The 27,844-nt window shown below is 36.2% G+C and overlaps 4 protein-coding genes across 7 annotated transcripts; 2 read left to right on the top strand and 2 right to left on the bottom strand.

Moving 5' to 3' along the window:
* The first annotated feature begins 881 nt into the window (after positions 1-881).
* On the top strand, positions 882-3,426 carry LOC120204093 (GDSL esterase/lipase At4g16230-like). Its single transcript, XM_039204176.1, has 5 exons — positions 882-1,137; positions 1,378-1,508; positions 2,495-2,713; positions 2,881-3,133; positions 3,203-3,426. The coding sequence occupies exons 1-5, from the start codon at positions 882-884 to the stop codon at positions 3,424-3,426; spliced, it is 1,083 nt and encodes a 360-aa protein (XP_039060107.1).
* A 9,117-nt stretch (positions 3,427-12,543) lies between these two features.
* Positions 12,544-20,017, bottom strand: LOC120204095 (signal recognition particle 19 kDa protein-like). 2 transcript variants are annotated; one of them, XM_039204179.1, is made up of 4 exons: positions 19,887-20,017; positions 19,301-19,487; positions 18,375-18,474; positions 12,544-12,936 (listed from the first exon to the last, which is right to left on the bottom strand). In XM_039204179.1, the coding sequence occupies exons 2-4, from the start codon at positions 19,475-19,477 to the stop codon at positions 12,803-12,805; spliced, it is 411 nt and encodes a 136-aa protein (XP_039060110.1). In that variant the 5' UTR covers positions 19,478-19,487; positions 19,887-20,017; the 3' UTR covers positions 12,544-12,802. The 2 variants fall into 2 exon arrangements, with proteins under 2 accessions (XP_039060110.1, XP_039060109.1); XM_039204178.1 differs by having other exon boundaries at positions 19,897-20,006.
* Positions 20,018-22,260: 2,243 nt separating this feature from the next.
* On the bottom strand, positions 22,261-24,831 carry LOC120204096 (DNA-directed RNA polymerases II, IV and V subunit 12-like). 3 transcript variants are annotated; one of them, XM_039204182.1, is made up of 5 exons: positions 24,726-24,831; positions 24,371-24,382; positions 23,973-24,034; positions 23,791-23,883; positions 22,261-22,626 (listed from the first exon to the last, which is right to left on the bottom strand). In XM_039204182.1, exons 3-5 carry the CDS (start codon positions 24,010-24,012, stop codon positions 22,604-22,606), a joined length of 156 nt encoding a protein of 51 aa, XP_039060113.1. In that variant the 5' UTR covers positions 24,013-24,034; positions 24,371-24,382; positions 24,726-24,831; the 3' UTR covers positions 22,261-22,603. The 3 variants fall into 3 exon arrangements, with proteins under 3 accessions (XP_039060113.1, XP_039060111.1, XP_039060112.1); XM_039204180.1 differs by lacking the exon at positions 24,371-24,382 and having other exon boundaries at positions 23,973-24,063; positions 24,725-24,814; XM_039204181.1 differs by lacking the exon at positions 24,371-24,382 and having other exon boundaries at positions 23,973-24,075; positions 24,725-24,765.
* LOC120203974 (26S proteasome regulatory subunit 7-like) lies at positions 24,707-27,405 on the top strand. Its single transcript, XM_039204096.1, has 9 exons — positions 24,707-24,743; positions 25,480-25,571; positions 25,625-25,726; positions 25,833-25,894; positions 26,058-26,202; positions 26,344-26,562; positions 26,655-26,836; positions 27,028-27,202; positions 27,292-27,405. The coding sequence occupies exons 1-8, from the start codon at positions 24,707-24,709 to the stop codon at positions 27,188-27,190; spliced, it is 1,002 nt and encodes a 333-aa protein (XP_039060027.1). The 3' UTR covers positions 27,191-27,202; positions 27,292-27,405.
* The last annotated feature ends 439 nt before the right edge of the window (positions 27,406-27,844 follow it).

The raw sequence follows: 27,844 nt of genomic DNA on the forward strand, positions 1-27,844 counted from the left end.
ATTGAGCAACTTTGAGAGCTAAATTGATGTGAAAATATGATTGATGTGAAAATATGATAGGTGCGAAAGTGATAAATTGATTCTACTACAGGGGCAAAAGTTACAATTTCATCTTTTTTTTATGTAATATCAATTAATAAGAAAATAACATATCATCAAAAAATTTAAAATTTTTATAAGATTAAGGGTCACCTCTACTACTGTAGTAGACCCAATTTATCATTTTCGTCTCTATCATATTTTCGTATCAATTTAACCCTCCAAATTCTTCAAATCCATATACCCTTCCCCTAACTCAAAACCCTGAATTATAAATTGTTTAGTATTTAGAGTTTAGAGATTATGGAGATATGGTTTAGGGTTTAAGATTTATAATTTAGAGTTTTAAGTTGTGGGTAAGGTATATAATGTATAATTAAGCAACTTAGAGAGCTAAATTGATGAGAAAATACGATAGAGACAAAAGTGATAAATTGAGTCTACTACAATAGCAAAATTATCCTTTTGCCTTTTTTGTACTATATCTCGTTTTTTATTCATTGATCATGCATAAAATTATATATCGTCAATGAACCGTAATCATAAAAGAAACATATATTAATCTTTAAATATCATTTACTTGAACTAATTATATTACTTATCATTTTATTAATTCCTATTTGAATTCGAATAATAAGACTTCGATTCGATTCGAAAAATAAATAAATTTACAAATTTGAAATTGAAATTGAAATTTGCTTTAGCTACTTGCCATCCCTATTAATAATTAGGGTTTCAAGTTTCCTTCTAACCAGGGAACCACCCACCTCTGCAAATCATCAACATATATACGTGTATATATATATACAAATATACATATACATATACGTATTAGGGAACCAATGGGAACCTTTTCAAAGAAGCTTATAATAATTTGTTTAATGCATCAGATTTTAGCCATCCATTTATGGCCATCCACCATCTGTTTTGCCCACAATGTCAGTGCATTTTTCGTCTTCGGAGATTCGCTGGTCGAAGTCGGAAACAACTATTACATCGACACGTTGGCGAAGCCGCAGTTTCCTAATGGTATCGACTTCCCAAAAGGCGCTCCGTCCGGACGATACACGAACTCCCGTATCATTACCGACGTTTTAGGCAAGTTTCTACGAATTATTTATTCTTCTAATAAATCCATCATAACAATGTGACGTTACGAACTTATGATCGCTATTTTAGGGTCAGCACTTGCTCATACTCGTTATGCCATTGAATATTTATGTATCAGGCTGGATCGAGTTCGAGCTAGACTCGTGTATAGTATTGACATTCTATTATGATTGTCCAAACCCGACCCGATCTAAATCATTTCGGGTTCTAATGTTGTGTTTAAAACAGGAGAAGAACTTGGTTTCAAAGATTATGCTCCCCCTTTCTTGTCACCTAATACAAGTGGAGATTTGATTTTGAAGGGTGTTAACTATGCCTCCTCTGGGGCTGGAATTTTACAGTCCACTGGATCATTCATGGTAAGATTAACATAAGTATCAATGTTCGATTTATTGATCAATTAGTTTGAATTAGTTCGAATCAAATACAATAAAGGTTTATTACGGGGATCTTGTACTCTAATGTCGTTACACGAATGATTACCCGATTATAAGGTGTTGTTTTGTTGAGTCTCCCGACTATCAAAAGTTACAAAATAGTCCCCAACTATAGGATATTATTTTGTTGCTCAACTATTTATTATGTTCTAAATTCGTTCTTTTCTATTAAAGAAGTAAGGACAATCTAAGCTGGATATTAATCTGTTGTACGAGATATAATAAAATTAAATCTTAGAATCTCAAACGACTATCATATCTCAGACAACAAATTAATATTAAACTCATACTGTCATCATTTTTAACGGAAAATGACAAGTTTAAAATATAATAAATAGTCAGGTGACCATTTTGTAACTTTTAATAGATGAAGGACTCAACAAAACAATATCTTATAGTTAGAGGATCATTTTATAACTTTTGATAGTCGAGAGACTCAACAAAAATAACACCCTATAGCTCATATTTGACGATCAACATTTGTCAAAAGAGTGTATTGATAAATTTTTTGAATATAAAAACTTAATTGGGTGAAAAAAGGTTCTTCATTGATTTTTTTAATATTTTGAAGGCTTATGACACCTTAAGTCTTTTTTATTAGAATATTGGGTATATTACAAATTTAGTATTTAAATTATCAATTTTGGTCTGTTTTAATATCTAAATTTTCAATTTTTTTAAAACCATACATAAAGTTTAGTTTTTTTTTCATTTTAGTACCCGTCGTTAAAAACTTAACGTGTTTAGTACCTAAACTATCAAATTGGTCTGTTTTAGTACCTAAACTTAGGTACTAAAATGGGTCAAAATTGATGGTTTAGGGTCTCAATGCATAATTTACCCAAAATTTTAGGAAGATTTCAAACTAAAATTGGTGAAAAAGTATATATATATATATTTTTTTGCAGGGTGAACGAATATGTATGGACACACAAGTGGATTACTTTGCAAAGACTAGGCAAGACATTATATCAAGAATTGGTGCGCCGTCGGCTCAAGCATGGCTCAGAAACTCACTCTATTTTCTTTTAATTGGCTCCAATGATATCTTTATGGGAGAATCTTCAATTCTTTATATGAACCAATTTGTGGATGAAGTAGTTTCCAAATTCAAATCCCAGCTCACAGTTAGATCTTCTTGCCGATTTCACTCGAAAATACGATTTTAATTCCGATACGTTTAGTGAAAGCCGATTAGGGCTTTTCTTTGATGACCCTCCCCGGCCTTCACTCTAGAAAAAACCCCCTAAATGAGATCCGATCTTTAACGATTTTCGGCCTATGTGAATTGCAGAGACTTTATAACTTGGATGCTAGGAAGATTGCGGTGTCGAATGCCCCGAAAGTCGGTTGCACGCCGTTCGAGATCGACCTGCATCTATGCGCCAACGATTGCGTGGCGTTGTTAAACGCACTAACCAAGTTATACAACACTAGATTGAAGAGTATGCTCGAAGATCTCACGAGAAGACTTACGGGATCGACATTCGTTTACGTCGATTATTACGCATTAACGGAAGATCTCGTCGACAACTATAGATCATACGGTGAAATTCTGCATTCAAGTTTTTGAAATTCGAGCTTTGAATTTTGATTCCCCCCCCCCTTTTTTTCAGGATTTGAGAACGCAGATTATGCTTGTTGTGAAGTGATCGGGAGGCACGGAGGTCTGATCCCGTGCATATCGCTGTCTCGAGTTTGTCCCGACCGGACGAAGTATGTTTTCTGGGATCCGTTCCACCCGACGGAATCGGCCGTTTTAATCGGAGCAAAGTATTTATTAGATGGCGGGCCTAAATATATTTCACCGATCAATATCCGACAACTTGTTAATTCTTGATGACATGCCATCATCTTATTAACGACGATGTATGAAAATATATACTATAGTGCATCAAATAAAAATTATATTATCATATGAAATAAATGTAAAAAAAAAATCAAAATTAAGTACTTATTGAATTTGATGTTATTTCTCCGGTCAATATTTATTCTCTTATATTAGTTATCTTGTTTATTTGGTCGAATTCAAGTTATAATTCCGGGATAACATATGGGTATAATTTTGTGGATTTTACATCGTATCCGTTTCAGTTTCAGTTTCAATTGGGGAGAAGATGGATATAAATTTAGTAGATAGTGGGCATGTGTGAATGTAAAAAGTTATATCTATCATGGGTAGTGAGTAGGTGATGGGTTTGAGATCTTACCCGTCCCGTATTTGCTCGTCTCGCATCCGTCCGTCCCGCATCTGCCCGCCCACTAACTACCCACCATGTTGTTGGAAATAAAACACTCACACAAACAACTTTTATTTAAACTCAAACAAATATTACAAGAGCACTCTCACTCAAAAACAAGAACTACAACTCACTCTTATAAGACTTTGCTTCTTCACTCACTTAGAAGCTCTTAATTTTTCTTGATGCTTAAACTAAAATAGGAGGGGTATTTATACTACTCAAGAACTATCCTACACCTTACAAATAAATTATTCCAAACAATCATACACCACATAAGACATACATAACTTTCACCTAACTAAATTGATGGCATTGCTTACATCAATTAGGGGAAGATGTCATTGCTTACATCAATTTAGTTTAGGTGTGGGTTTGGGTTCTCATAATGGATCAAGTTTATGATCCAACACCCCCCCTTAAACTTGATCTTGTGACCCCTAGTAAGTTCCTCAATCTTATGAAGTCTTCGCTTGTCAGTGGCTTGGTAAAAATATCGGCAACTTGATCTTGTGACTTCACGTATTCAACTTCCACATCCTTTCTTACAACACACTCCCTTATATAGTGGTAGCGAATGTCGATGTGCTTGCTTCGATCATGGAATACTGGATTCTTTGCTAAGGCAATGGCTGACTTGTTGTCGACACAAACCTTGGTAGGCTCTTCTTGTATCAAACCTATATCTTTCAATAGATTTCTAAGCCAAATTGCATGACAAACGCATGAGGTAGCAGCAACATATTCCGCTTCACAAGTGGACAATGTGACAATCGGTTGTTTCTTTGACATCCATGTGAAAGCAGTATCTCCCATGAAAAATACGAATCCAGTAGTGCTCCTTCGATTATCTATGTCTCCACCCCAATCACTATCGCTATATCCAACAAGCTTGTAATCATTAGAAACTGAATAGAACAAGCCAAAGTCAATTGTACCTTTCAGATAGCGAAGAATTCTCTTTGCGGCTTTAAAATGGGTGGTTGTTGGAGATTCCATGTAGCGACTAACCAATCCAACTGCGTGAAGAATATCAGGCCTCGTGCAAGTTAGATAACGTAGACTTCCCACCAAACTTTTGAAGAACGTTGGATCTACACTTTCTCCTTCTTCATGTTTGGACATATTGATCCCATATTCTGTCGGTGTGCTTATTTGCTTACAGTTCTCCATCTTGAACTTCTTCAGGATCTCCTTTGCATAGCTTTCTTGTGAAATGAAAATTCCATCCTTTTGTTGCTTAACTTCAATGCCAAGGTAGTACGCCATGAGCCCCATGTCTTTCATCTCGAATTCCTTCATCATCACATCCTTGAATTCATTAAACATGCTTGGGTTGCTTCCGGTGAAGATCAAATCGTCCACGTAGATGCACACGATCAGAATATCTTCATCTTTGATCTTGATATATAGAGCGTGCTCGTAGGGACATTTGTTGAAGCCATTTTCTTGGAAGTACTTGTCGATTCGGCTATTCCATGCCCTTGGTGCTTGTTTTAGCCCGTAAAGAGCCTTCTTCAATTTCAACACCTTGTCTTCGTGCCCTTTGACTTCGTAGCCTGATGGTTGTTGAATGTAGACTTCCTCTTCAAGAACTCCATTTAAGAAGGCAGACTTTACATCCATCTGTTGTATCTTCCACTTGTTTTGAGCTGCCAAAGAAATGATTAATCTAATAGTCTCCAATCGAGCAACAGGAGCAAATACCTCATCATAGTCAATTCCAGGCTTTTGACTATAGCCTTTAGCAACTAGCCTCGCCTTGTTCCTTTCAATCTCTCCTTTGGCATTTTGCTTTGTTTTGTACACCCATTTGACACCTATCGCCTTATGTCCCTTGGGAAGTGAGATAAGTTCCCATGTGTCATTGTTCTCGATGGCCTTGATTTCTTCGTCCATCGCATCTCTCCACTTTTTTTCTTGTATTGCTTCTTGAAAGCTCACTGGTTCACAATCGGTAAACAGACAAAATAATGTAAGATTATCTTGTCGTTCAGTTACCTCATAGAGATCTCTAAGGCTTCTTGTACGTTGCACAACTCTTTCACTTTGACTCCCACTTGAAAATGACGAAGGTGATGAGTCTCCTTGAGTGGTTGATGTTGGTGAAGTGGGTGGAGTTTCAAGCTCTTGTTGAGGTTCACCTAGTTGTTCCCTCATTGTCTGCTCATCTTCTTCAAACTGAGGAAAGAAATTGAAGTCGTCTGTATGAGAGTTAAAATCCCATTCTCCTTCTTCGTTGAAGATCACATCTCGACTAATCACAATCTTCTTTTTGTCTGGATTGTATAGCTTGTAGCCTTTTGAATTAGCATCATAACCGATGAAGATAAAACTCTCGCTTTTATCATCAAGCTTCGTTCTTCTCACGTCCGGTACGTGAAAATGGGCTATACTTCCAAAGATTCTCAAGTGAGAAATGCCAGGCTTTCTTCCACTCCATGCCTCTTGTGGTGTCTTTCCCCATACACTTCTTGTTGGAGATCGGTTTGACAAGTAGACTACACACGCTACTGCTTCCGCCCAAAATTCTTTGGGTAGTTTCTTGCTTTTGAGCATGCTTCGTGCCATGTCGAGGATTATTCTATTCTTTCTTTCTGCCACACCATTTTGCTGGGGGGATCTAGGAACTGTCATTGGTCGACGAATTCCATTTGCTTCACAAAACTCTTGAAACTCCTTGGAAGTAAATTCTCCACCTCGGTCGGATCTCATGGCTTTGATCTTTCTACCGCTTTCTCTTTCCACTGCTGCTTTGAACTTCTTGAAGACTTCGAAAACTTCTGACTTCTGTTTCAAGAAATATACCCAGGTTTTTCTTGAAAAATCATCAATGAAGAGAAGAAAATAGTTACTGTTACCGAGAGAGCTCGGCTTGATCGGTCCACACACATCAGTATGGATGAGCTCGAGTGGCTTCTTGGCTCTTGTCTCTGACTCCTTTGGAAAACTTTTCCTGAATTGTTTCCCGACTAGACACCCTTCACAAAGCTGGTCAGGATGGTTGATGCAAGGTAGTCCCTTCACCATCTCCTTCTTAGATAGTAGCTCTATACCTCCAAAATTGAGATGCCCGAATCGAAGATGCCAAAGCCATGATGAATCTTTGTAGCAAGCTTTCAGGCACTTTGCAACATCATTTTGAATGTTGATCAAGAACATTCTATTCTTTGACATCGGCACTTTAGCAATGAAGTTATTCTTATCATCTTTTATAGAAAGGTTATAATTATTCATATGAATATCATAACCTTTCTCTACCAGTTGCCCTAAACTTAAGATATTACTTTTCATATTGGGCACATAGTAGACATTTGAAATAAATTGATGTCTCTCATCTTTCAAACGGATAAGAATGTTACCTCTCCCTTTCACTGCTATTGTGGAATCATCTCCAAACGAAACATTTTCGCTTATTGACTCGTCTAGCTCCACGAACATGTCTTTCCTTCCACACATGTGATTGCTTGCACCACTGTCAAGATACCAGGAATTTGCTTGGACACCATCAGTTTCCTTTCGTGCTAGAAGAAGAGTTTCTTTGCCCTCTATCTTTTCCTCCACGTAGTTGGCCTTCTCCTCAATTTTGTTGTCGGGAGCTCTACATTCTGAAGCATAATGCCCAAACTTCTTACAATTATAACATCGAACTTGAGATTTATCATGCCTTGAGTTCGGATTGATTCTTCCACGACCTCGTGTTGAACTTTCTCCTTTCTCATAGTTGTTGTTGGAATTGTTGTTGTTGTTGTAATTCCAGCCTCGTCCACGACCTCGACTTCCACCTCGTCCATGGTCTCTACATCTTCCTTGGCCACGTTGGTTTCTATCATTGCGTTGGCTTTCATGCATATCCTTGAGTTGCAGCTTGAGGAGTTGCTCATTAAACTCATGCTTCTTCTTATGCTTCTCTTCATATGCTTGCAATGATCCTTGGAGTTGTTCGATCGTCATTTCTTCCAAGTCTTTAGTTTCTTCAATCGTCACGACGATGTGCTCAAATTTAGGATCCAACGAACGGAGTATCTTCTCTATTATCCTCACATCTTCTATCTTTTCACCATTTCTTTTTAATTGATTAGAAACAGCTACTACTCTTGAGAAATAATCTAAAATAGACTCGGATGCTTTCATGTGTAAGGATTCGAATTCACCTCTTAATGTTTGGAGACGAACCTTCTTCACTTGTTCGGATCCTTTGTAAGAGGTTTGCGGCTTCTCCCACGCTTCCTTGCTAGAGCTTGCACTCGAAATCTTTTCAAAACCATCATCATCTAATGCTTGATAGATGAGGTAGAGAGCCTTCTTGTCTCTCTTTCTTGAATCCTTCAAATTTGTCTTTTGATCTTGTGTAAGAGTAGCAAAAACATCATCTGCAATCTCATTATAGCCTTTCTCTATGATATCCCACACATCTTTTGATCCAAGAAGTGCCTTCATTTTGATACTCCAATTGTCGTAGTTGTTGTTGTTGAGTGTCGGAACTTGGAATAGTGCCATACCATTTGCCATATCTCTCAATATAATGACTTGATTTTCTGACAGCAGTCTTCCGGCAGTGCGTGGCGGTGCGTCACTCAGATTGAGAAAATTCTGACGGCGTCAGATTTCTCTCGTCGAGACCTTCGATCTTTCCAACTCGCTCTGATGCCACTTTGTTGGAAATAAAACACTCACACAAACAACTTTTATTTAAACTCAAACAAATATTACAAGAGCACTCTCACTCAAAAACAATAACTACAACTCACTCTTATAAGACTTTGCTTCTTCACTCACTTAGAAGCTCTTAATTTTTCTTGATGCTTAAACTAAAATGGGGAGGGGTATTTATACTACTCAAGAACTATCCTACACCTTACAAATAAATTATTCCAAACAATCATACACCACATAAGACATACCTAACTTTCACCTAACTAAATTGATGTCATTGCTTACATCAATTAGGGGAAGATGTCATTGCTTACATCAATTTAGTTTAGGTGTGGGTTTGGGTTTGGGTTTGGGTTCTCATAATGGATCAAGTTTATGATCCAACACATGTAAATTTTGGATCATTACGAATTTAATTATAATTTCAGATATTATTTTATAAATCTTAAGATTTTTTAGGACATAACTTGCAATTTAACTAAATGTTAGAGTACTATAAACATTTTTAAAATTGAAGACCGACGTTTCTCCTATCTCAAATTGGCGGATATGGACAGGTACAACTATTAAAAAACTCGTTAAATAGCACACATCGCATTCAAATAATTTTAAGAATTTTATTTTTAAAAAATAAAAATATTATTATATTTTTTTCGATGAATAGATCCTTATGTAGTATAAATTCAAAAGAAACAACAATACAAGAGGTAGAGAACCTCAGGACACAATCAATCCTCAAGGTCCCAGTTTGAACAAATTCTCCTATATCAATCCCCCAACTTACTTTCACACTAACTAGTTTCAATCTAACGACCTCTTTAATATTAACAACAATACCCAAATCCAACCAGTCGAATAGCAATTAGAATCAGGGAACCTTTAAATATTAGCAGCCTTATCACGAAGGTGCAACAAGCAACTCCAATTTCAACTACAACTCGGAGACCCCTCCACTTGTCAAAAGGAAGACCGATGATCCTAAAAATTCCTAAAAATCCCAAATCCGTAACCATTACCTTATCTCCTTTGCCGGCCATGACCACCGACATCACTGCAGAACTTACCACCTTCCTTGTTGGTCGTCCCTGACTTTGACTTTATCATTGGGTTCGTCAGATCGCGTAAATGTTGTTATTTTTTAAACTTTTTTAAATGTCAAGAATCATCGAGTTCTGGGTTCTTGGTGGCCAAAATCATCTTATCCTCGGTTAGAGGTTTGATCAAGTGGGAGTCCAACAACAACAACGACAAATGACGATGACTGACGTGAAAATCAAAATTAGAATAAAGGTTATCAAAGTTTTGGAATTTTTTAAGAACTCCAAAAAGTCTGGTTTTTAAAGAAATTATATTTTAAAGTTTTTTTATTTTAAATAAAATTTTTCTAAATTATCATAACATGACACATGCCATTTAACGTAATCGAGGCACCAAAAGTAATGATGTTTGTAACGTTAGACAACTGAATTGACCGGAAAAGAAGTTCAAACACCACTTTGAAAACAGACGGTATAGTTTGGACACTTGTTTTAGTTTGGGCACTTGTTTATTTTTTTATATTAAGCCTTATTTAAAACATAGAACTACAGAAGTGAAACATGAAAATAGCACACTATAATTACACAAAGAACATCAATCTCCAGCACAATGAACAGGTTGTTATCGAGTGTATATAGTAAGGAAAGATAGAGCTTTTGGTCGCAGAGCACGAGCTACTTATAAGATACACGCCTCCGTCTACGAGCAACAAGATGCGCTTACTGTCCGTTGTGCAGCTCTATCCATCAGGACCATTCCAGCAGGGTTTTGTCCCGGTTGCACTCGAGGTAATCTTTTACTGTCGGAGGGAAAACATTAGTCGAATGCCGAGTCATTAAACGAACCAACAAATTTAAAACTTACCTATTTCGTAGAAAATGTCGTTGACATTGGACGCAGTCTTCGCAGAAGTTTCCATGAAGAAAAGGCCATTCTCTTGAGCGTAGGCACTAGCTTCCTGAATCGTCGAGGAGAATAAGAAGTCAAATGGATGTTCGCATGTACGACGATGTTAAACCGAAACTGCACCATGAATCTATTAGACCATTTGCTATCTCAAAGAGAAAAAGAGTAGTTTGAAATGTCAAAAATCCGAAACTACACGAATCCTAGCAGTCGTTCTACCTAAAAATGCTACTAAGAATCATTGATTGCTAGTAGGGCTACAATGTTCCATGTTTGAAGGGAACTAAAAACTAATATGTGGTAATTAGACTCGGGTTTGAGAGTCAGACATGGTCTGAGTCCGTCGTCTTTCCAAATTTTCCTAGAGTTTTTAAGTCTTCGTCTTGGTTTTAAGGGCGCAAGGCGCATGCGCGTGCCTTTCGCATGCGAGGCGCATCATTTGTACAATATAATATAAATCAAACTAATATTTTGACCACACTAATACTTTATAGTGCAAACACAACTACTCAAACTTGAATTTCTTAGAGAGAACAACACTTTTTTTTACTACTGAAGAGAGATTATTCTGTAATTTACTGATAATTATAATGGAAGAGTGACTATTTTGCTCAACCTAGCTATCTCTTTTTTTTGTTCTTTTCAAGTGTCGTTTCTCCTTCTATACAGTTAGATGCATGCATCAGTCAAAATAGAGATGAGAGCTAGTTCCTCGTCTAATTCAATGAATTTAATCCTATTGTTAAATGCAGCATGTCTAATTCAATGCATTATCTTGCTGTTAAATGCAGCACATCTATCCATGCATTATAGCTGTTAACCTCATCACTCTTCACTATAAAATTCATTTGATAGTAGTGTTTCAAATATTGCTTTCATCTTCTTCACTACTATTTCAATACCCCTATATTCCTTTCCTCTCCTTTCCTTTATCAAAATGTTGATTAAAAGAGATAAACCCTAACCAGTGATTACTAGTCACCACCAAAGGGTTCAACCAAAGACGGATTTTGAAAGTTAGGGTTTTAATCTCAGAAGCTCCTAGGTGTTGCGTCCGGCGCCTAAAGCCCGGAGTCACGCGTCTCTTGTATCTCGCCTCGCCTCAATCGAGGCGAGCGCCATCTTCAGTGTCTGGCTGCGCCTCGCGCCTAGGCGCGCCCGAATATGACGGACCAAATTAAAATTCTAATTATGTAAGTGTATATTTTTCGTCATCAAATTTAAAAAAAATATTTTAATCATTTACGTTATCTATTTATATCATTTTAATATCTTATATTATCAATTTACAATATTTTGATCAGTTCAAAATTAATAAAAGAGATTATTTTTTTTCATTTTACCATCCAACTATACATAAAATATTAATTTGACCATTAAACTTCAAACAAAATATCAATTTGACCCGTGACCTTTTGATAAACTCATGGATTTGATCAAATTCCCCCAACGTTAGTCACCGGGTCACTTTCATCGATCGTTGACGATCCAAAATTTTCAGTTAGCTCCTATTTAGTCTGAATGTGAATCCAAAGTCAATTCATCAAAAAATACCACAAATATCAAAATTAAACTATAATAATAAAAATTCCACGAGGTCAATTTAGACTAAAATAATAAAAATTCCACGAGGTCAATTTAGACTAAAATTATGTCATAATTTAAAAAAGATAAAGTACACAAATGATCCCCTAACTAGAATAGTGTTTTATTAAATCCCTCGACTATTAAAAGTTACAAAATTATCTTTCAATTATAGAATGTTGCTTTATTGAGTCCCTCGACTATTAAAAGTTATAAAATGATAACCCGATTATTCATTATATTCCAAACTCGTCCTTTTTTATTAAAAAAATGACGATATTCTGATATGAACGTTAACCTACTAACTGTGATATGATAAAATTTGATCTTAGAATTTCAAACTACTATCATATCTCAATCATCATGTTAACGTCCAACATAGACCACTGCCAATTTTTTAACTAAAAATGATGAGTTTGTAATATAATGAATAATTAAATGACCATTTTATAACTTTTAAAAACCAAATGACTTAATAAAGCAATACCCTATAGTCAGGGATCATTTGTGTACTTTATCCTTAAAAATTAACCAATTAAGCCTTAATTTAACAAGCATATACCCTGGGAGCTGCATTTGAGAAACAAAACCTATAAAGTTCAATAAAATTAAAGGATTCAATGATTAAACCCTATCAAGAACCCAAGGGAATTCGTTTGTAAACATAGACTCCGAAGCTCACTCAGATAAACAGAAATGAAAAGGTAAACCATATGAAGATGTTTAGTTCAATGGCAAAACTAAAAGTGTTCCAAGAAAAACCATGATCTGTTGTTTTGGGGAGTAACGGAGCTATCGCTTTTTTCTTCCACCCTTCCCGGACTTGGAAGATACAGCAGTACTTGATGTCATCGGAGCTTCCTGCTTCTTACCCCTCCCCGGATGTCTAGGTACCAACTCCGCGACTTGGAACATCAGCTGTTTCCCTGCAACAAGACAAAGTATGGAACTATTGGTCTTTGATAGAGGAATTCTGTGTTTTAGGTTCCCTGTATAGTTCATCCCAGCACTGTTCTTTTTCTTCTCCATTCATAATCGAATTTTGCGAAATTAAAGACTGAAAGTGCTTTTACACAATCAAATAACTCGTGTTATTACGGAAATAGGGTGTTTTTGTTGGATCATAAACTTGATCCATTATGGGAGCCTAAACCCAAACCCAAACTAAATTGATGTCATTACTTACATCATTTAATTAAAGATGTCATTGCTTACATCATTTAATTAATGATGTCATTGCTTACATCAATTTAGTTAGGTGAGAGTTAGATATTTGTTGAATTTGTAATGGTTTAAATTAGTTTATTTGTGTGGTGTAGGATTGTTCTTGAGTAGTATAAATACCCCTTCCCATTTTAGTTTTAAGCATCAAGAAAAATTAAGAGCTTCTAAGTGAGTGAAGAAGCAAAGTCTTATAAGAGTGAGTTGTAGTTCTTGTTTTTGAGTGAGAGTACTCTTGTAATATTTGTTTGAGTTTCAATAAAAGTTGTTTGTGTGAGTGTTTTATTTCCAACATAGTGGCATCAGAGAGAGTTGGAAAGATCGAAGGTCTCGACAAGAGGAATACGACGCCGCCAGAATTTTCTCAATCTGAGTTCTGACGCACCGCCACGCACCGCCGGAAGACTGCTGCCAAAAAAAATCGAGTTGACTCACCGAGTTGAGCCGATTCAGCCGAGTTGGAGCCCTTGACCGAGTTGTCCAAGTCCCTCCAAAGTTTTTTTTCATCGTTCCGGATTCATCCCTGCAATCGGATTTTACAAAATCTCATTATATTGAGAGATATGGCAAATGGTATGGCACCATTCCAAGTTCCGACACTCAACAACAACAACTACGACAATTGGAGTATCAAAATGAAGGCACTTCTTGGATCACAAGATGTGTGGGATATCATAGAGAAAGGCTATAATGAGCCTGCGGATGATGATGTTTTTGCTACTCTTACACCAGATCAAAAGACAACTTTGAAGGATTCAAGAAAGAGAGACAAGAAGGCTCTCTACCTCATCTATCAAGCATTAGATGATGATGGTTTTGAAAAGATTTCAAGTGCAAGCTCTAGCAAGGAAGCGTGGGAGAAGCTGCAAACCTCTTACAAAGGATCCGAGCAAGTGAAGAAGGTTCGTCTCCAAACATTAAGAGGTGAATTCGAATCCTTAAACATGAAAGCATCTGAGTCTATTTCAGATTATTTCTCAAGAGTAGTAGCTGTTTCTAATCAATTAAAAAGAAATGGTGAAAAGTTAGACGATGTGAGGATAATAGAGAAGATACTCCGTTCGTTGGATCCCAAATTTGAGCACATCGTCGTGACGATTGAAGAAACTAAAGACTTGGAAGAAATGAAGATCGAACAGCTCCAAGGATCATTGCAAGCATACGAAGAGAAGCATAAAAAGAAGCATGAGTTTACTGAGCAACTCCTCAAGCTGCAACTCAAGGATATTCATGAGAGCCAACACAATGATAGAAACCAACGTGGCCAAGGCAGAGGTAGAGGCCATGGACGAGGTGGAAGTCGAGGTCGTGGACGAGGCTGGAATTACAACAATAACAATTCCAACAACAACTATGAGAAAGGAGAAAGCTCAACACGAGGCCGTGGAAGAATTAATCCAAACTCAAAGTATGACAAATCTCAAATTCGATGTTATAATTGTCAAAAATTTGGGCATTATGCTTCAGAATGTAGAGCTCCCAACAACAAAATTGAGGAGAAGGTCAATTACGTGGAGGAAAAGACAGATGGCAAAGAAACTCTTCTTCTAGCACGAAAGGAAACTGATGGTGGCCAAGCAAATTCCTGGTATCTTGACAGTGGTGCAAGCAATCACATGTGTGGAAGGAAAGACATGTTTGTGAAGCTAGACGAGTCAGTAAGTGGAAATGTTTCGTTTGGAGATGATTCCACAATAGCAGTGAAAGGGAGAGGTAACATTCTTATCCGTTTGAAAGATGGGAGACATCAATTTATTTCAAATGTCTACTATGTGCCCAATATGAAAAGTAACATTTTAAGTTTAGGGCAACTGGTAGAGAAAGGTTATGATATTCATATGAATAATTATAATCTTTCTATAAAAGATGATAAGAATAACTTCATTGCTAAAGTGCCGATGTCAAAGAATAGAATGTTCTTGATCAACATACAAAATGATGTTGCAAAGTGCCTGAAAGCTTGCTACAAAGATGCATCATGGCTTTGGCATCTTCGATTTGGGCATCTCAATTTTGGAGGTCTAGAGCTATTATCTAAGAAGGAGATGGTGAAAGGACTACCTCACATCAACCATCCTGACCAACTCTGTGAAGGGTGTCTAGTCGGAAAACAATTCAGGAAAAGCTTTCCAAAGGAGTCAGAGACAAGAGCTAAGAAGCCACTTGAGCTCATCCATACCGATGTGTGTGGACCGATCAAGCCAAGTTCTCTCGGTAACAATAACTATTTTCTTCTCTTCATTGATGATTTTTCAAGAAAAACCTGGGTATATTTCTTGAAACAGAAGTCAGAAGTTTTTGAAGTATTCAAGAAGTTCAAAGCAGCAGTGGAGAGAGAAAGTGGTAGAAAGATCAAAGCCATGAGATCCGATCGAGGTGGAGAATTTACTTCCAGGGAGTTTCAAGAGTTCTGTGAAGCAAATGGAATTCGTCGACCAATGACAGTTCCTAGATCCCCCCAGCAAAATGGTGTGGCAGAAAGAAAGAATAGAACAATCCTCGACATGGCACGAAGCATGCTCAAAAGCAAGAAACTACCCAAAGAATTTTGGGCGGAAGCAGTATCGTGTGCAGTCTACTTGTCAAATCGATCTCCAACAAGAAGTGTATGGGGAAAGACACCGCAAGAGGCATGGAGTGGAAGAAAGCCTGGCATTTCCCACTTGAGAACCTTTGGAAGTATAGCCCATGTTCACGTACCAGACGAGAGAAGAACGAAGCTTGATGATAAAAGCGAGAGTTTTATCTTCATCGGCTATGATGCTAATTCGAAGGGCTACAAGTTGTACAATCCAGACAATAAGAAGTTTGTGATTAGTCGAGATGTGGTCTTCAACGAAGAAGGAGAATGGGATTTTAACTCCCATACAGATGACTTCAATTTCTTTCCTCAGTTTGAAGAAGATGAGCAGACAATGAGGGAGCAACTAGATGAATCTCAACAAGAGCTTGAAACTCCACCCACTTCACCAACATCAACCACTCAAGGAGACTCATCACCTTCATCATCGTCAAGTGGGAGTCAAAGTGAAAGAGTTATGCAACGCACAAGAAGCCTTAGAGATCTCTATGAGGTAACTGAACGACAAGATAATCTTACATTATTTTGTCTGTTTGCCGATTGTGAACCAGTGAGCTTTCAAGAAGCGGTACAAGAAAAGAAATGGAGAGATGCGATGGACGAAGAAATCAAGGCCATCGAGAAGAATGACACATGGGAACTTACCTCACTTCCCAAGGGACATAAGGCGATAGGTGTCAAATGGGTGTACAAAACAAAGCAAAACGCCAAAGGAGAGATTGAAAGGCACAAGGCGAGGCTAGTTGCTAAAGGCTATAGTCAAAAGGCTGGAATTGACTATGATGAGGTATTTGCTCCTGTTGCTCGATTGGAGACTATCAGACTAATCATTTCTTTGGCAGCTCAAAACAAGTGGAAGATACAACAGATGGATGTAAAGTCCGCCTTCCTAAATGGAGTTCTTGAAGAGGAACTTTACATTCAGCAACCATCAGGCTATGAAGTCAAAGGGCATGAAGACAAGGTGTTGAAGTTGAAGAAGACTCTTTACGGGCTAAAACAAGCACCAAGGGCATGGAATAGCCGAATCGACAAGTACTTCCAAGAGAATGGCTTCAACAAATGTCCCTACGAGCATGCTCTATATATCAAGATCAAAGATGAAGATATTTTGATCGTGTGCCTCTACGTGGACGATTTGATCTTCACTGGAAGCAACCCAAGCATGTTTAATGAATTCAAGGATGTGATGATGAAAGAATTCGAGATGACAGACATGGGGCTCATGGCGTACTACCTTGGCATTGAAGTTAAGCAACAAAATGATGGAATTTTCATTTCACAGGAAAGCTATGCAAAGGAGATACTGAAGAAGTTCAAGATGGAGAACTGTAAGCCAATAAGCACACCGGCAGAATACGGGATCAAGATGACCAAACATGAAGAAGGCGAAAGTGTAGATCCAACATTCTTCAAAAGTTTGGTAGGAAGTCTACGCTATCTAACTTGCACGAGACCCGATATTCTTCACGCAGTTGGATTGGTTAGTCGCTACATGGAATCCCCAACAACCACCCATTTTAAAGCCGCAAAGAGAATTCTTCGCTATCTGAAAGGTACAATTGACTTTGGCTTGTTCTATTCAGTTTCTAATGATTACAAGCTTGTTGGATATAGCGACAGTGATTGGGGTGGAGACATAGATAATCGAAGGAGCACTACTGGATTCGTATTTTTCATGGGAGATATTGCATTCACATGGATGTCAAAAAAACAACCGATTGTCACATTATCCACTTGTGAAGCGGAATATGTTGCTGCTACCTCATGTGTTTGTCATGCAATTTGGCTTAGAAATCTATTGAAGGAGATTGGTTTGATACAAGAAGAGCCTACCAAGGTTTGTGTCGACAACAAGTCAGCCATTGCCTTAGCGAAGAATCCAGTATTCCATGATCGAAGCAAGCACATTGATATTCGCTACCACTATATAAGGGAGTGTGTTGCAAGAAAAGATGTGGAAGTTGAATATGTGAAGTCACAAGATCAAGTTGCTGATATTTTTACCAAGCCTCTGACCAGCGAAGACTTCTTAAGATTAAGGAACCTACTAGGGGTCACGAGATCAAGTTTAAGGGAGGGTGTTGGATCATAAACTTGATCCATTATGGGAGCCTAAACCCAAACCCAAACTAAATTGATGTCATTACTTACATCATTTAATTAAAGATGTCATTGCTTACATCATTTAATTAATGATGTCATTGCTTACATCAATTTAGTTAGGTGAGAGTTAGATATTTGTTGAATTTGTAATGGTTTAAATTAGTTTATTTGTGTGGTGTAGGATTGTTCTTGAGTAGTATAAATACCCCTTCCCATTTTAGTTTTAAGCATCAAGAAAAATTAAGAGCTTCTAAGTGAGTGAAGAAGCAAAGTCTTATAAGAGTGAGTTGTAGTTCTTGTTTTTGAGTGAGAGTACTCTTGTAATATTTGTTTGAGTTTCAATAAAAGTTGTTTGTGTGAGTGTTTTATTTCCAACAGTTTTTTCCCAAAGAGTTCGATTATTTATTCTCAAGCTCAAAACTGGCAGTAGAATTATTTTAAAAAAACTATACTTACTTGAAGGAATGGCTGGATTGCATAAAGTCCCATCCTCCTTTTTCAACTGGACCCTCACTCTCCCTCTTTGCATGAAATCGCGAGGATATGCCTTGTCAATCTGCAAAAATCACCTCTAACGCGGTTAAACAACAAACAGAAAGAACCAGTTTGTTCAAACAGCTGATCGTGTAAAAGTTCGATGAAGCGTGTAACAAGAATGAGATAAATAAGTCATTTTCCGTAAACGTTCGAACTCCCCAAGTTCCTAGACGTTAGGCAAATGGTTATTTTCATAGGATTGCCAAAACGATTCAGCGAATAAATTGGTGGCTAGAGAAACAAAGTCTACAAAAGACATGGACAGTAACAGCGAGTGCTAATCGTCCAACTAAAGATAGATTTCGTAAAAAGGGCACAAGCAAAGGTAGAAATCAACAATGGATAAGGTAAAACACTGCATGTCTAGACCCAGCCATATGCATGGACCCTTGAATGGATAAGGCAGAAAGCAGTGCACGAAAAACCTAAAAACCATGCTTGTGGCATTCAGAGACCATAAGAATTTTAAATCCACAAAGGAGCCGATAAACAACTGTGGTGACAGCCCTCGGTTAATTTTGATTCGCCCTTCATAGTACCAGCAAGAACAAATGGATAATAGTAAGTCCTAAATGTCCATTTATGAGGTAGATATCCGGAAAGGGGCAGATGGAAGCAATGATAGAAAGCAACAAGGGTTAAGTGAGCTTTTCATTTGTTTCAATTGTCACGGAAGGAAATGCATATACTTGTTGCTATCCACAACATATTTCTATCACTGCTGATGGAATTATTTAGCAAGTTACTTGAAACCTAAGATTCTAATCAGGCAAAAAGTTCACATTAGATTCAGTATCATTTTCCCCACTTTTCCACAATGACACCACAATCACACAAGAATGAACCTCGATGGCATTCGGAACTTTGAGATGGTTGCAGCAATCAGCGATTTCAACACAGGTGGGATTTTCACAAGCTTTAGCCAAGCTGATTCGCCTTCCCTCAGCTACCGTTTTCTTCGAATTAATATAAACAGGATAGAAAACCACCCATTTCTTTATGTTGGGGACTTCTCCATTCATCTTCTCTTATCTGAATCCAACACCAGATCATACAATTCAGAAAAAAATACAAAAAAATATTTCAGAATTCAAATTGGTATTCAATAGCTCTCGATAAACATGTTAATTCCAATAACATTGTAAATGAAACAATTTTAAAAAGAAAAAAAAAAGCTCGAAAATATAAACAGATGAAATTAAACAAAAAATTCTAAATCTACACGGGGGAAACAACAATAATAGAGGTATATAAACCCTAACAACTACAATCCCTAAAACCCAATATTTACTACCCAAAATCTACAACAACAACAAAAAAGTAAAATCCATAATTTTTTAACATTGAAAATAAGATTGAACTCAAATATCTAATCAATTACTTAAAATATCATACTGAAAACGGTCAAAAGTTGAAACTTTTCTTTACAACCTAAAGTTACCGATTCCGGTGACTGTTGGTCGGCGGTAGAGTCGGATCTGCCTTCGAAATCCTGGGTTGCTCGAATCTTTAAGCCACCAGCCAAATGCGAAATCGTTTTGCCAACACGTGTGAGCGTTCTTAGACTCGGTGTTTATTTTATTTAAAAGTAAATTACGTAATTTCTCACCGAATTATATTCTCTCATATTTTACTTATTAAATTTTTTATTTTTTTAATTTATTTATTGAATTTTTGAATTATTCTCATTTTAATCATTTTAAAATATTTTATTATTATTTTAATATGATGTGATATTTTATTATTATTATTTACTACAAAATAATTTAAAATATAAAATAAAAACAGAATGAGACTGAACACTACTGTTGGTCACCGTCGACTGTCATGGATTATGATCGTTCGGTCTTAAATTTCGTAGGTCACTTCGCCTTGAAACCTTCGACATCTCACTTCCAAATACAATATCGGATTCAAAACCTCAAATGAGATTGCATTTGAAAGTGAGATGTATGGAGGTGTTTCTTAAGTTTATGCAAAAGACATCTTTTTAATCTATTCAAGTTCGAGATTACAACCCTAATTCAAGGTGGTTGAATACCACTGTCGGCCAATTTTGACTATCGTATATTATGATTACTCGATCTTAAATTTCACGGGTCACTTCGCCTTGACACCTCCAGACAACTCACTTCCAAATGCAATCTCGGAGTTAAAACCTCAATTGAGACTGCACTTGGAAGTGAGATGTCTGGAGGTGTTTCTGAAGTTTATGCAGAAGACATCTTTTTATTCAATTCAAGTTCGAAATTACAACCCCAATTCAAGGTGGCTGAATACCATTGTCAACCATCGTCGACTATCATATATTATGATTGCTCAGTCTCAAATTTCATGGGTCACTTCGCCTTGACACCTCCAGACATCTTACTTCCAAATGCAATCTCGGAGTCAAAACCTCAATTGAGATTGCACTTGGATGTGAGATGTCTGGAGGTGTTTCTGAAGTTTATGCATAAGACATCTTTTTAATCAATTCAAGTTCGAGATTAAAACCCTAATTCAAGGTGGTTGAATACCATTGTCAGCCACTGTCGGCTGTCATATATTATGATCGCTCAGTCTCAAATTTCACGAGTCACTTCGTCTTAACACCTCCAGACATCTCACTTCCAAATGCAGTCCTGAAGTCAAAACCTCAATTAAGATTGCATTTGGAAGTGAGATATCTGGAAGTGTTTGTAAAGTTTATGCAGAAGTCATCTTTTTATCCAATTCAAGTTCGAGATTACAACCCCAATTGAGTTCATCAATGCTCCAGATGAAGCAGAAGAAGGCGCACGGCGAGAAGATAAGTTTGAGGAATAAAACATATAAAAAAGGGGTAAATTGTTATTTTATCCCAAACTATTTTGGGTTTACAAAAAGCCTCATGATTAGTAATTTATCCCTTAAATAAAAGGAGTCATTTGTGTAGTTTACCCTTAAAATAAAATGGGTTCACTATAGTCTTAGTCCATGAAGGTTCTAAATTTTTTTAATTTAAAAACTTTTAGAGTTTAGTGACCAAAATAGAAGAGAAGAAAATAGTTGAGTGATGAATGATATAATTCATCCAATGTATAACAACAGAAATCAACGAACCGTTGGCCAATGACATAAACATTAAATTCTTTTTTCGAGTTGAAATGTGACATTAGTCCAAAAAAAATAAGATGAGGGCCTCTATTTAAAAAAAAGAAGTTTAGAGACCTCAAGTGTTTTTAAAAGACTAATAATCTTGAAACTCGTATGAATAGAACGGTGAGCTCTTTAAAATAATAATATCACGGTTACATATTTATAGAGTAAAACCATGTGGTATTGGCCTGCTGATTTCATGTTCTCTACATGATTTACCTACAAATGGTTCTTTCTCCATGCAAATGGCATTCTTAACAAATTTAGATTATATATATATTTAATCTTTTTTAATTATATCCAATAATTAATCTATAATCTAATTTTGAAAAAACTCAACTGTTAATAGATCTAACATCTAATTATTTAATGGATTAACTAAATTAAATTTTAATTCAATCAATCAATACGATTAAAATCAAACAAGTGAAAATTAAATTCAAACTACTTTCAGTGTAGTTTCAATTGAATTGATTTCAATTTGGGTAATTCCCTTTTGAATTTCATTTAAGTTACTTCTAAGTCGTGTTATTTTCGATTCAAGTTACTTCTAATTCAAGTTAATTTCAATTCAAGATGTTTTTTTTATTAATTCAGGTCAAATTGTGTATGAGTTACGTTTCAAATTTGAGCCGTCAGATTCATAATAAGTCTAGAATCGGATAAATCCACTCGGGTAATCAAATTCGGACCAAGTTTGTCAGGTGTATACTTAACCTAACTGCAAAACAAAGGTGGGTAGTACAGGGGGAAAAATGGTTAAAGGAAACAATGCACAAGGATTTAAAGTTCACTATTTGACCAGAAGTCACTAAATGCAGTAGCAGAAACATAAACCACAGACGGTTCTTAGAAGGGTTCGATGTTCTAAATCACGATAGACATCATTTCGGTACTAAGCAAGCAACTATGGATCAAGCTTAATCTCCCAGACAACATTTAATATGATCCAAAACATGTACAAAATACAACCGATTATTTCTCGTCTGCATGAGTGCTTATGCCCTCCCCATCTCCGAACTCCACTTTCAGCGAGCTTCATACTGAACAACTGCGGTAAACACAAGGGTTTTAATATTAATCGTCGGAAAATGGAGAATCAATGTAGAATTGTGAAGGTTGCTACTTGATATTTAATCAGCCGACAATCCGATAATGGTAGCATAACACGGAGTATAAAAGAAAAAAGAGAAACAACTCGTTTAGAATTTGAGTTTGCTTCACCCCATCTCAGAGTTCAAAATAAAGCATAGTTGCAGAAATTGTTCAAGAACTATCAAGACTGCATATCCGAGATAGAAAACTGTTGAACACAAAATGATTCTTAAGGTAAAAGCAAAAGCCTTGATAACATTAAACAATCCAAAATAACACTCAATGACTGCTTCTAATCACAAACTCACCAAATTCGGAATTGAGCATAGTAAAACTATAATCGAAATAAAACCAATTACGTCCTTATGCATGAAAGGATAGATTTATCTTCTTAAAGAATCCAGCATCAAACAAAGACCATGAATTAATAATCTTCGACATGCAATCTTGATGTTTCTAAATTTGCTGGTTGTTTGCGCCAATAGATTGACTCCATGAAACAATGATTTCTTGGCCAATATGAATATGCACATGTGTTTATTTTCAGGACAAGTGTTCCATGATTTCGATGTGTTTTTCTTCTTTCTTTTTTCAGTTGAATGTGAATATTATAGATCCTATAATTTTAAGTTCTCATATCACATTTTGTTTTAAATTACTCCTGTAGAGTGATAACAGTCGATTCGGTTTATTTGTTGTTTTCTTTTCTTTTTTTCTTTCTTTTATTTTGGGGAGGGACGCAGTTACATTCAAGTTTTTAAAAACCCAAGACAACCAAATCATTTTTTTCTAATTCAGATCAAGCCTAATCATCTTATGAACCGAAAATCAAACCAAAAGGATTTAGGTACTACTGAACTGATACAGAACTGAATTTAGTAAAACTGAACCGAAACCGAAGAGGCGAAGACTACGATTCATAAGTTTCTCTTTCTCAACGCTAACTGCCTACTGTTATATCCTATTCCTGATCGTGAAAAAAAAGACCTTTCTAATGCATCCTAAATGCATTCATGATAGCACCACAAATAAGCATGAAATACAATAAATCAATACAAAAATTAATATAAGGAATAGAAACAAAAGTAAAATGGAAAAAGTAGGGAGAAAGGAGCATTACTTCTTCGGGTTCGCTTTTTGTAAAGAATGCGGTAACCACACTCACGACATTGTATCACATCCCCATGCTTCAGTGTGTTCTCCTGCCCACAGTCTTTATAACCCAAAAATAACGTCAAAATCATAAATTAATGGCAAAATTTTAGAGCTTAGTTACATATCGAAAGGTTATACAATACTAACCTCCACAGATGTAGTGAACAGGTTCAGGCTGCGGATCCATTGATACTCACTCAAAGGTCTTTCTCTTTCTTTCTTTTTTTTTCAGACAAAACTGCACAAAAGTCTAAGATCTTCACATAAATCAAATTAATTGAGAAACCCTACAACATTGTATAAACAAATAACCCAAAACTTGGTTTTCTTTTCACTATATTTGGGAAGATAAATTGATATCCAGGTCCAAATATATATCAAGTACAGATACTAAGATATTTTAGAGCAAACAAATAGTTCAAATAACATATTTCCGATTCCCAAAGAGCAAGATTTAGTGTAAAGGGTGATTGCTTACTATACTTTAGCCTAAATAACAAGTTCCTTCATCTAAAACCCATATATTACTTCAATCATATAATTTATTTCAAGAGAAACTCATTCAACAAAATTCACCCAAAATTATTGCAGGTAAATCCCTAACTTTTAAGATTTCGAAACATTGGGTGTCCAATAATCGCAATTTCACCATTAATTTCTTTATTTCACTCCAAAAATAATGCAAATACGACACTAACCCAAACAATTATTTTCAGAAAACCTGCTCAAATGTCTAGAGAGATTTTCGAATAAATAAAATTAACCGGAAAAGGCCTAGCAAATTGTATAAACAAATTACCCAAATCTTAATTAAAAATGAAATAGAATAATTTTGATCCAAAACCAAGGAGAGAAGAAGGATGAAGGGCACTAGATTGAAGATGGGTAGAAGAACTTACGAGAGAGAGAAACCTGAAGGTCTGGCTGCTAAGAAAGAATTGAAAATTTAGGGTTATCTTATTCTTTTTTAAGGCATTTTATAGTTGACATAAAACGAATTAAAATAGGAGGGGAAAAAGAAAAAAGAAAATTAATAGAAAGGGTAAACTACAATGTTTACCACTTACTATCATATAAATCTTCATTTGGTCACTTAAGTTTAAACAATTTCACTTTCATCATTTAACAATAATTTCTTTATCACAAAGATCACTTGATTTGTGTCATTTAACTTTAGAGTTGCTTATGTTTTAGAGTGACAAAATAAGTTAGAGTGACCGGTGACGAATCCAATAGGAGAACCACATGTAGGGATGAGCAAAACTCGACTCGACTCGAAAAAATTTCAAGTTCAAGTCGAGTTGTAAAATTTCAAGTTCAACTCGAATAACTCAAATTTTTTAGTAATTAGTAGATTTATTTTCAAGTTTGAGCAGAATCCTTGGACTTTGTATGATTTATGTATATCACATATGAAAAAAATATGAAGAAATATATTTGTATTGTATATATGGTTATGCAAAGTTACTTAAATTGGAATCAAATAATATTACAATATTATAAATATTTACAATTAAATTTAAACAGAAACTCAAAAAATCGACTTGACTCAATTCGACTCGAAAAAAATTTCAAATCAACTCCGAGTTGTAAAATAGGACTTGTCAACTCGAATAACTTGAAATTTTTCCCGCCGGTAAACTTTGCTAAATAGGCATCAAGGAATCTGATACTGGGTTAGCTGTGCCTAGCCAATGGGATCTCGTCTCTGATAAGCAAATGACGCAGGCGGAGCAACCACTTCAGGTATTGACTAAAATGGCTTGAAGAAAAATGTTGCTTTTTATTGCTTTTTCGAGTCATTGAGTATTGACTATATTTTTCACCCAGGCCGCACAAAAATAATTAATCCGAATACAGGAGATGCCAAATATGTTATCAATGTGAAGCAAATAGCCAAGGTATGTATCTTTACATCTCTAAGTCTTTTGTAGTTAAAAATAGTTTCTTTGTAAGAAGAACAGACACTGAAGTTTTGTCTGATATGCATATGGTTTCTAACTGCAGTTTGTTGTTGGCTTGGGTGACAAAGTTTCCCCCACTGACATTGAAGAAGGCATGCGTGTGGGGTAAGTTCTCAATTTCGTCAGCATATATATATAGAGTTTTATTTCCTTGAAATAGTTTATTTCTCCCATTGCAGTTGTATTGATGCCTTCGTTTAACCTAAGAAATTTTTTAGGTAGACATATACTTGCAAGCAAGACCAAATTATAATTGCTTCCTTTGCAGGGTTGATCGCAACAAATATCAGATACAAATTCCCTTGCCTCCAAAAATTGACCCAAGTGTGACCATGATGACCGTGGAGGAGAAGCCAGATGTCACATATAATGACGTAGGTGGATGTAAGGAGCAGATTGAAAAGATGCGGGAAGTACGTATTGCACCATCTTCGCTAAATAAGTTCCTGCTCACACGCAGAAAACCTGAAGCCTTTCTCGAATTATTTGTGCTTTTTTAACGAGTTAGTATTAGAGATTTGACGTCCATGAATTGATGAGTTTTGTTCATTTAGGTTGTTGAGCTACCAATGCTTCATCCCGAGAAATTTGTCAAGCTCGGGATCGATCCTCCTAAGGGTGTTCTTTGCTATGGTCCTCCTGGAACTGGTAAAACACTTCTGGCAAGAGCTGTTGCAAACAGAACTGATGCTTGCTTCACTCGTGTTATTGGAAGCGAGCTTGTTCAAAAATATGTTGGTGAAGGAGCTAGGATGGTTCGAGAACTGTTTCAGGTTATAACCTGCTAAATTTAGTAGCTTAAATTTTCTCTTGAAACTATGCTATGCCTACTTATTTCTATTCTGACATTATTGAAACACCACAGATGGCACGATCAAAGAAAGCATGCATTGTGTTCTTTGATGAAGTTGATGCCATTGGAGGTGCACGTTTCGATGATGGTGTGGCTGGAGACAATGAGGTTCAGCGAACCATGCGTGAAATCGTTAACCAGTTTGATGGCTTTGATGCTCGTGGAAACATCAAAGTCCTGATGGCAACGAACAGGTCATAGTTGCTTTCAACAATTTTAACTCTTTATATTTGGTTCTGTTCAAAGAAGCATTGCATTACCTCTTGTTCCCTCAAGCCATCCCGACCCGAACTTAACGTCCATGGAAGGTTTTTTTTTCCGGTTTAACTCCACAAGAGATTTCAATGTGCACAGGAGATGCTTACAGCAATTGTGCACTTTTCAGGCCAGACACACTAGACCCTGCGTTATTACGTCCCGGACGACTGGATCGTAAAGTCGAGTTTGGTCTTCCCGATTTAGAGAGCCGGACACAGATATTCAAGATTCACACAAGAACAATGAATTGCGAGCGCGATATTAGATTTGAGCTTTTGGCCCGACATTGAATTATTCCACCGGTAGAATCTTGCTTCCAAAGTTAATCTTGTTCTGAATATTGTTCCACGTATGAGAGTGATTTTGAGATTTTATGCTTACTTACTCACAGGAGCCGATATAAGGAGCGTATGCACCGAGGCCGGAATGTACGCGATTCGAGCTCGAAGAAAAACGGTGACGGAAAAAGATTTCCTCGACGCAGTAAACAAAGTCATCAAGGGATGCCAGAAGTTCAGTGCAACACCTAAATACATGGTTTACAATTAACCCAGACTCTGGTGAGACCTCTTGCATTTATGATAATGCATTTAAAATCATTAGTTTTGGTTTATTTTAGTATCTAAATTTTTAATTTTTTTTCAAAATCATACCTAAAGTTTAGTTTTGTCTCATTTTAGTATCCCAACGTTGAAAACTTTAGTTTTTTTTATCATTTTAGTACCCCGTTCAAGATTTAACGTTAAGTTTTGAAAGAAAGAAAGTTTAGATACTAAAATGGATCAAAATTGATAATTTAAGTACTAAACGTTAAGTTTTTAATGATGGGTACTAAAATGAAATGAAAACTAAACATTAGGTATGTTTTTAAAACAAATTGAAAATTGAAGTACTAAAATTGATCAAAATTGATAGTTTAAGTACTAAAAAATAACTTTAATATG

Source organism: Hibiscus syriacus, unplaced genomic scaffold, assembly GCF_006381635.1.
Source record: "Hibiscus syriacus cultivar Baekdansim isolate YM2019G1 unplaced genomic scaffold, ASM638163v2 tig00010533_pilon, whole genome shotgun sequence".
Taxonomy (NCBI): Eukaryota; Viridiplantae; Streptophyta; class Magnoliopsida; order Malvales; family Malvaceae; genus Hibiscus; species Hibiscus syriacus.

Excerpts from the sequence above, each read along its gene's own strand:
- LOC120204093 (XM_039204176.1), top strand. The coding sequence starts at position 882 with ATGGGAACCTTTTCAAAGAAGCTTATAATAATTTGTTTAATGCATCAG. Across the intron at positions 1,138-1,377 it reads TATCATTACCGACGTTTTAG|GAGAAGAACTTGGTTTCAAA; the intron begins GCAAGTTTCTAC and ends TGTTTAAAACAG. Across the intron at positions 2,714-2,880 it reads AATTCAAATCCCAGCTCACA|AGACTTTATAACTTGGATGC; the intron begins GTTAGATCTTCT and ends TGTGAATTGCAG.
- LOC120204095 (XM_039204179.1), bottom strand. The coding sequence starts at position 19,477 with ATGAATGGAGAAGTCCCCAACATAAAGAAATGGGTGGTTTTCTATCCT. Across the intron at positions 18,475-19,300 it reads AAGTTCCGAATGCCATCGAG|ATTGACAAGGCATATCCTCG; the intron begins GTTCATTCTTGT and ends TGATTTTTGCAG. Across the intron at positions 12,937-18,374 it reads CAATCCAGCCATTCCTTCAA|GGAAACAGCTGATGTTCCAA; the intron begins GTAAGTATAGTT and ends GTCTTGTTGCAG.
- LOC120204096 (XM_039204182.1), bottom strand. The coding sequence starts at position 24,012 with ATGGATCCGCAGCCTGAACCTGTTCACTACATCTGTGGAG. Across the intron at positions 23,884-23,972 it reads TGTTCACTACATCTGTGGAG|ACTGTGGGCAGGAGAACACA; the intron begins GTTAGTATTGTA and ends TGGGTTATAAAG. Across the intron at positions 22,627-23,790 it reads CAAAAAGCGAACCCGAAGAA|TTGTTCAGTATGAAGCTCGC; the intron begins GTAATGCTCCTT and ends TGTTTACCGCAG.
- LOC120203974 (XM_039204096.1), top strand. The coding sequence starts at position 24,707 with ATGGGTAGAAGAACTTACGAGAGAGAGAAACCTGAAG. Across the intron at positions 26,203-26,343 it reads AGATTGAAAAGATGCGGGAA|GTTGTTGAGCTACCAATGCT; the intron begins GTACGTATTGCA and ends TTGTTCATTTAG. Across the intron at positions 26,837-27,027 it reads GTCCTGATGGCAACGAACAG|GCCAGACACACTAGACCCTG; the intron begins GTCATAGTTGCT and ends TGCACTTTTCAG.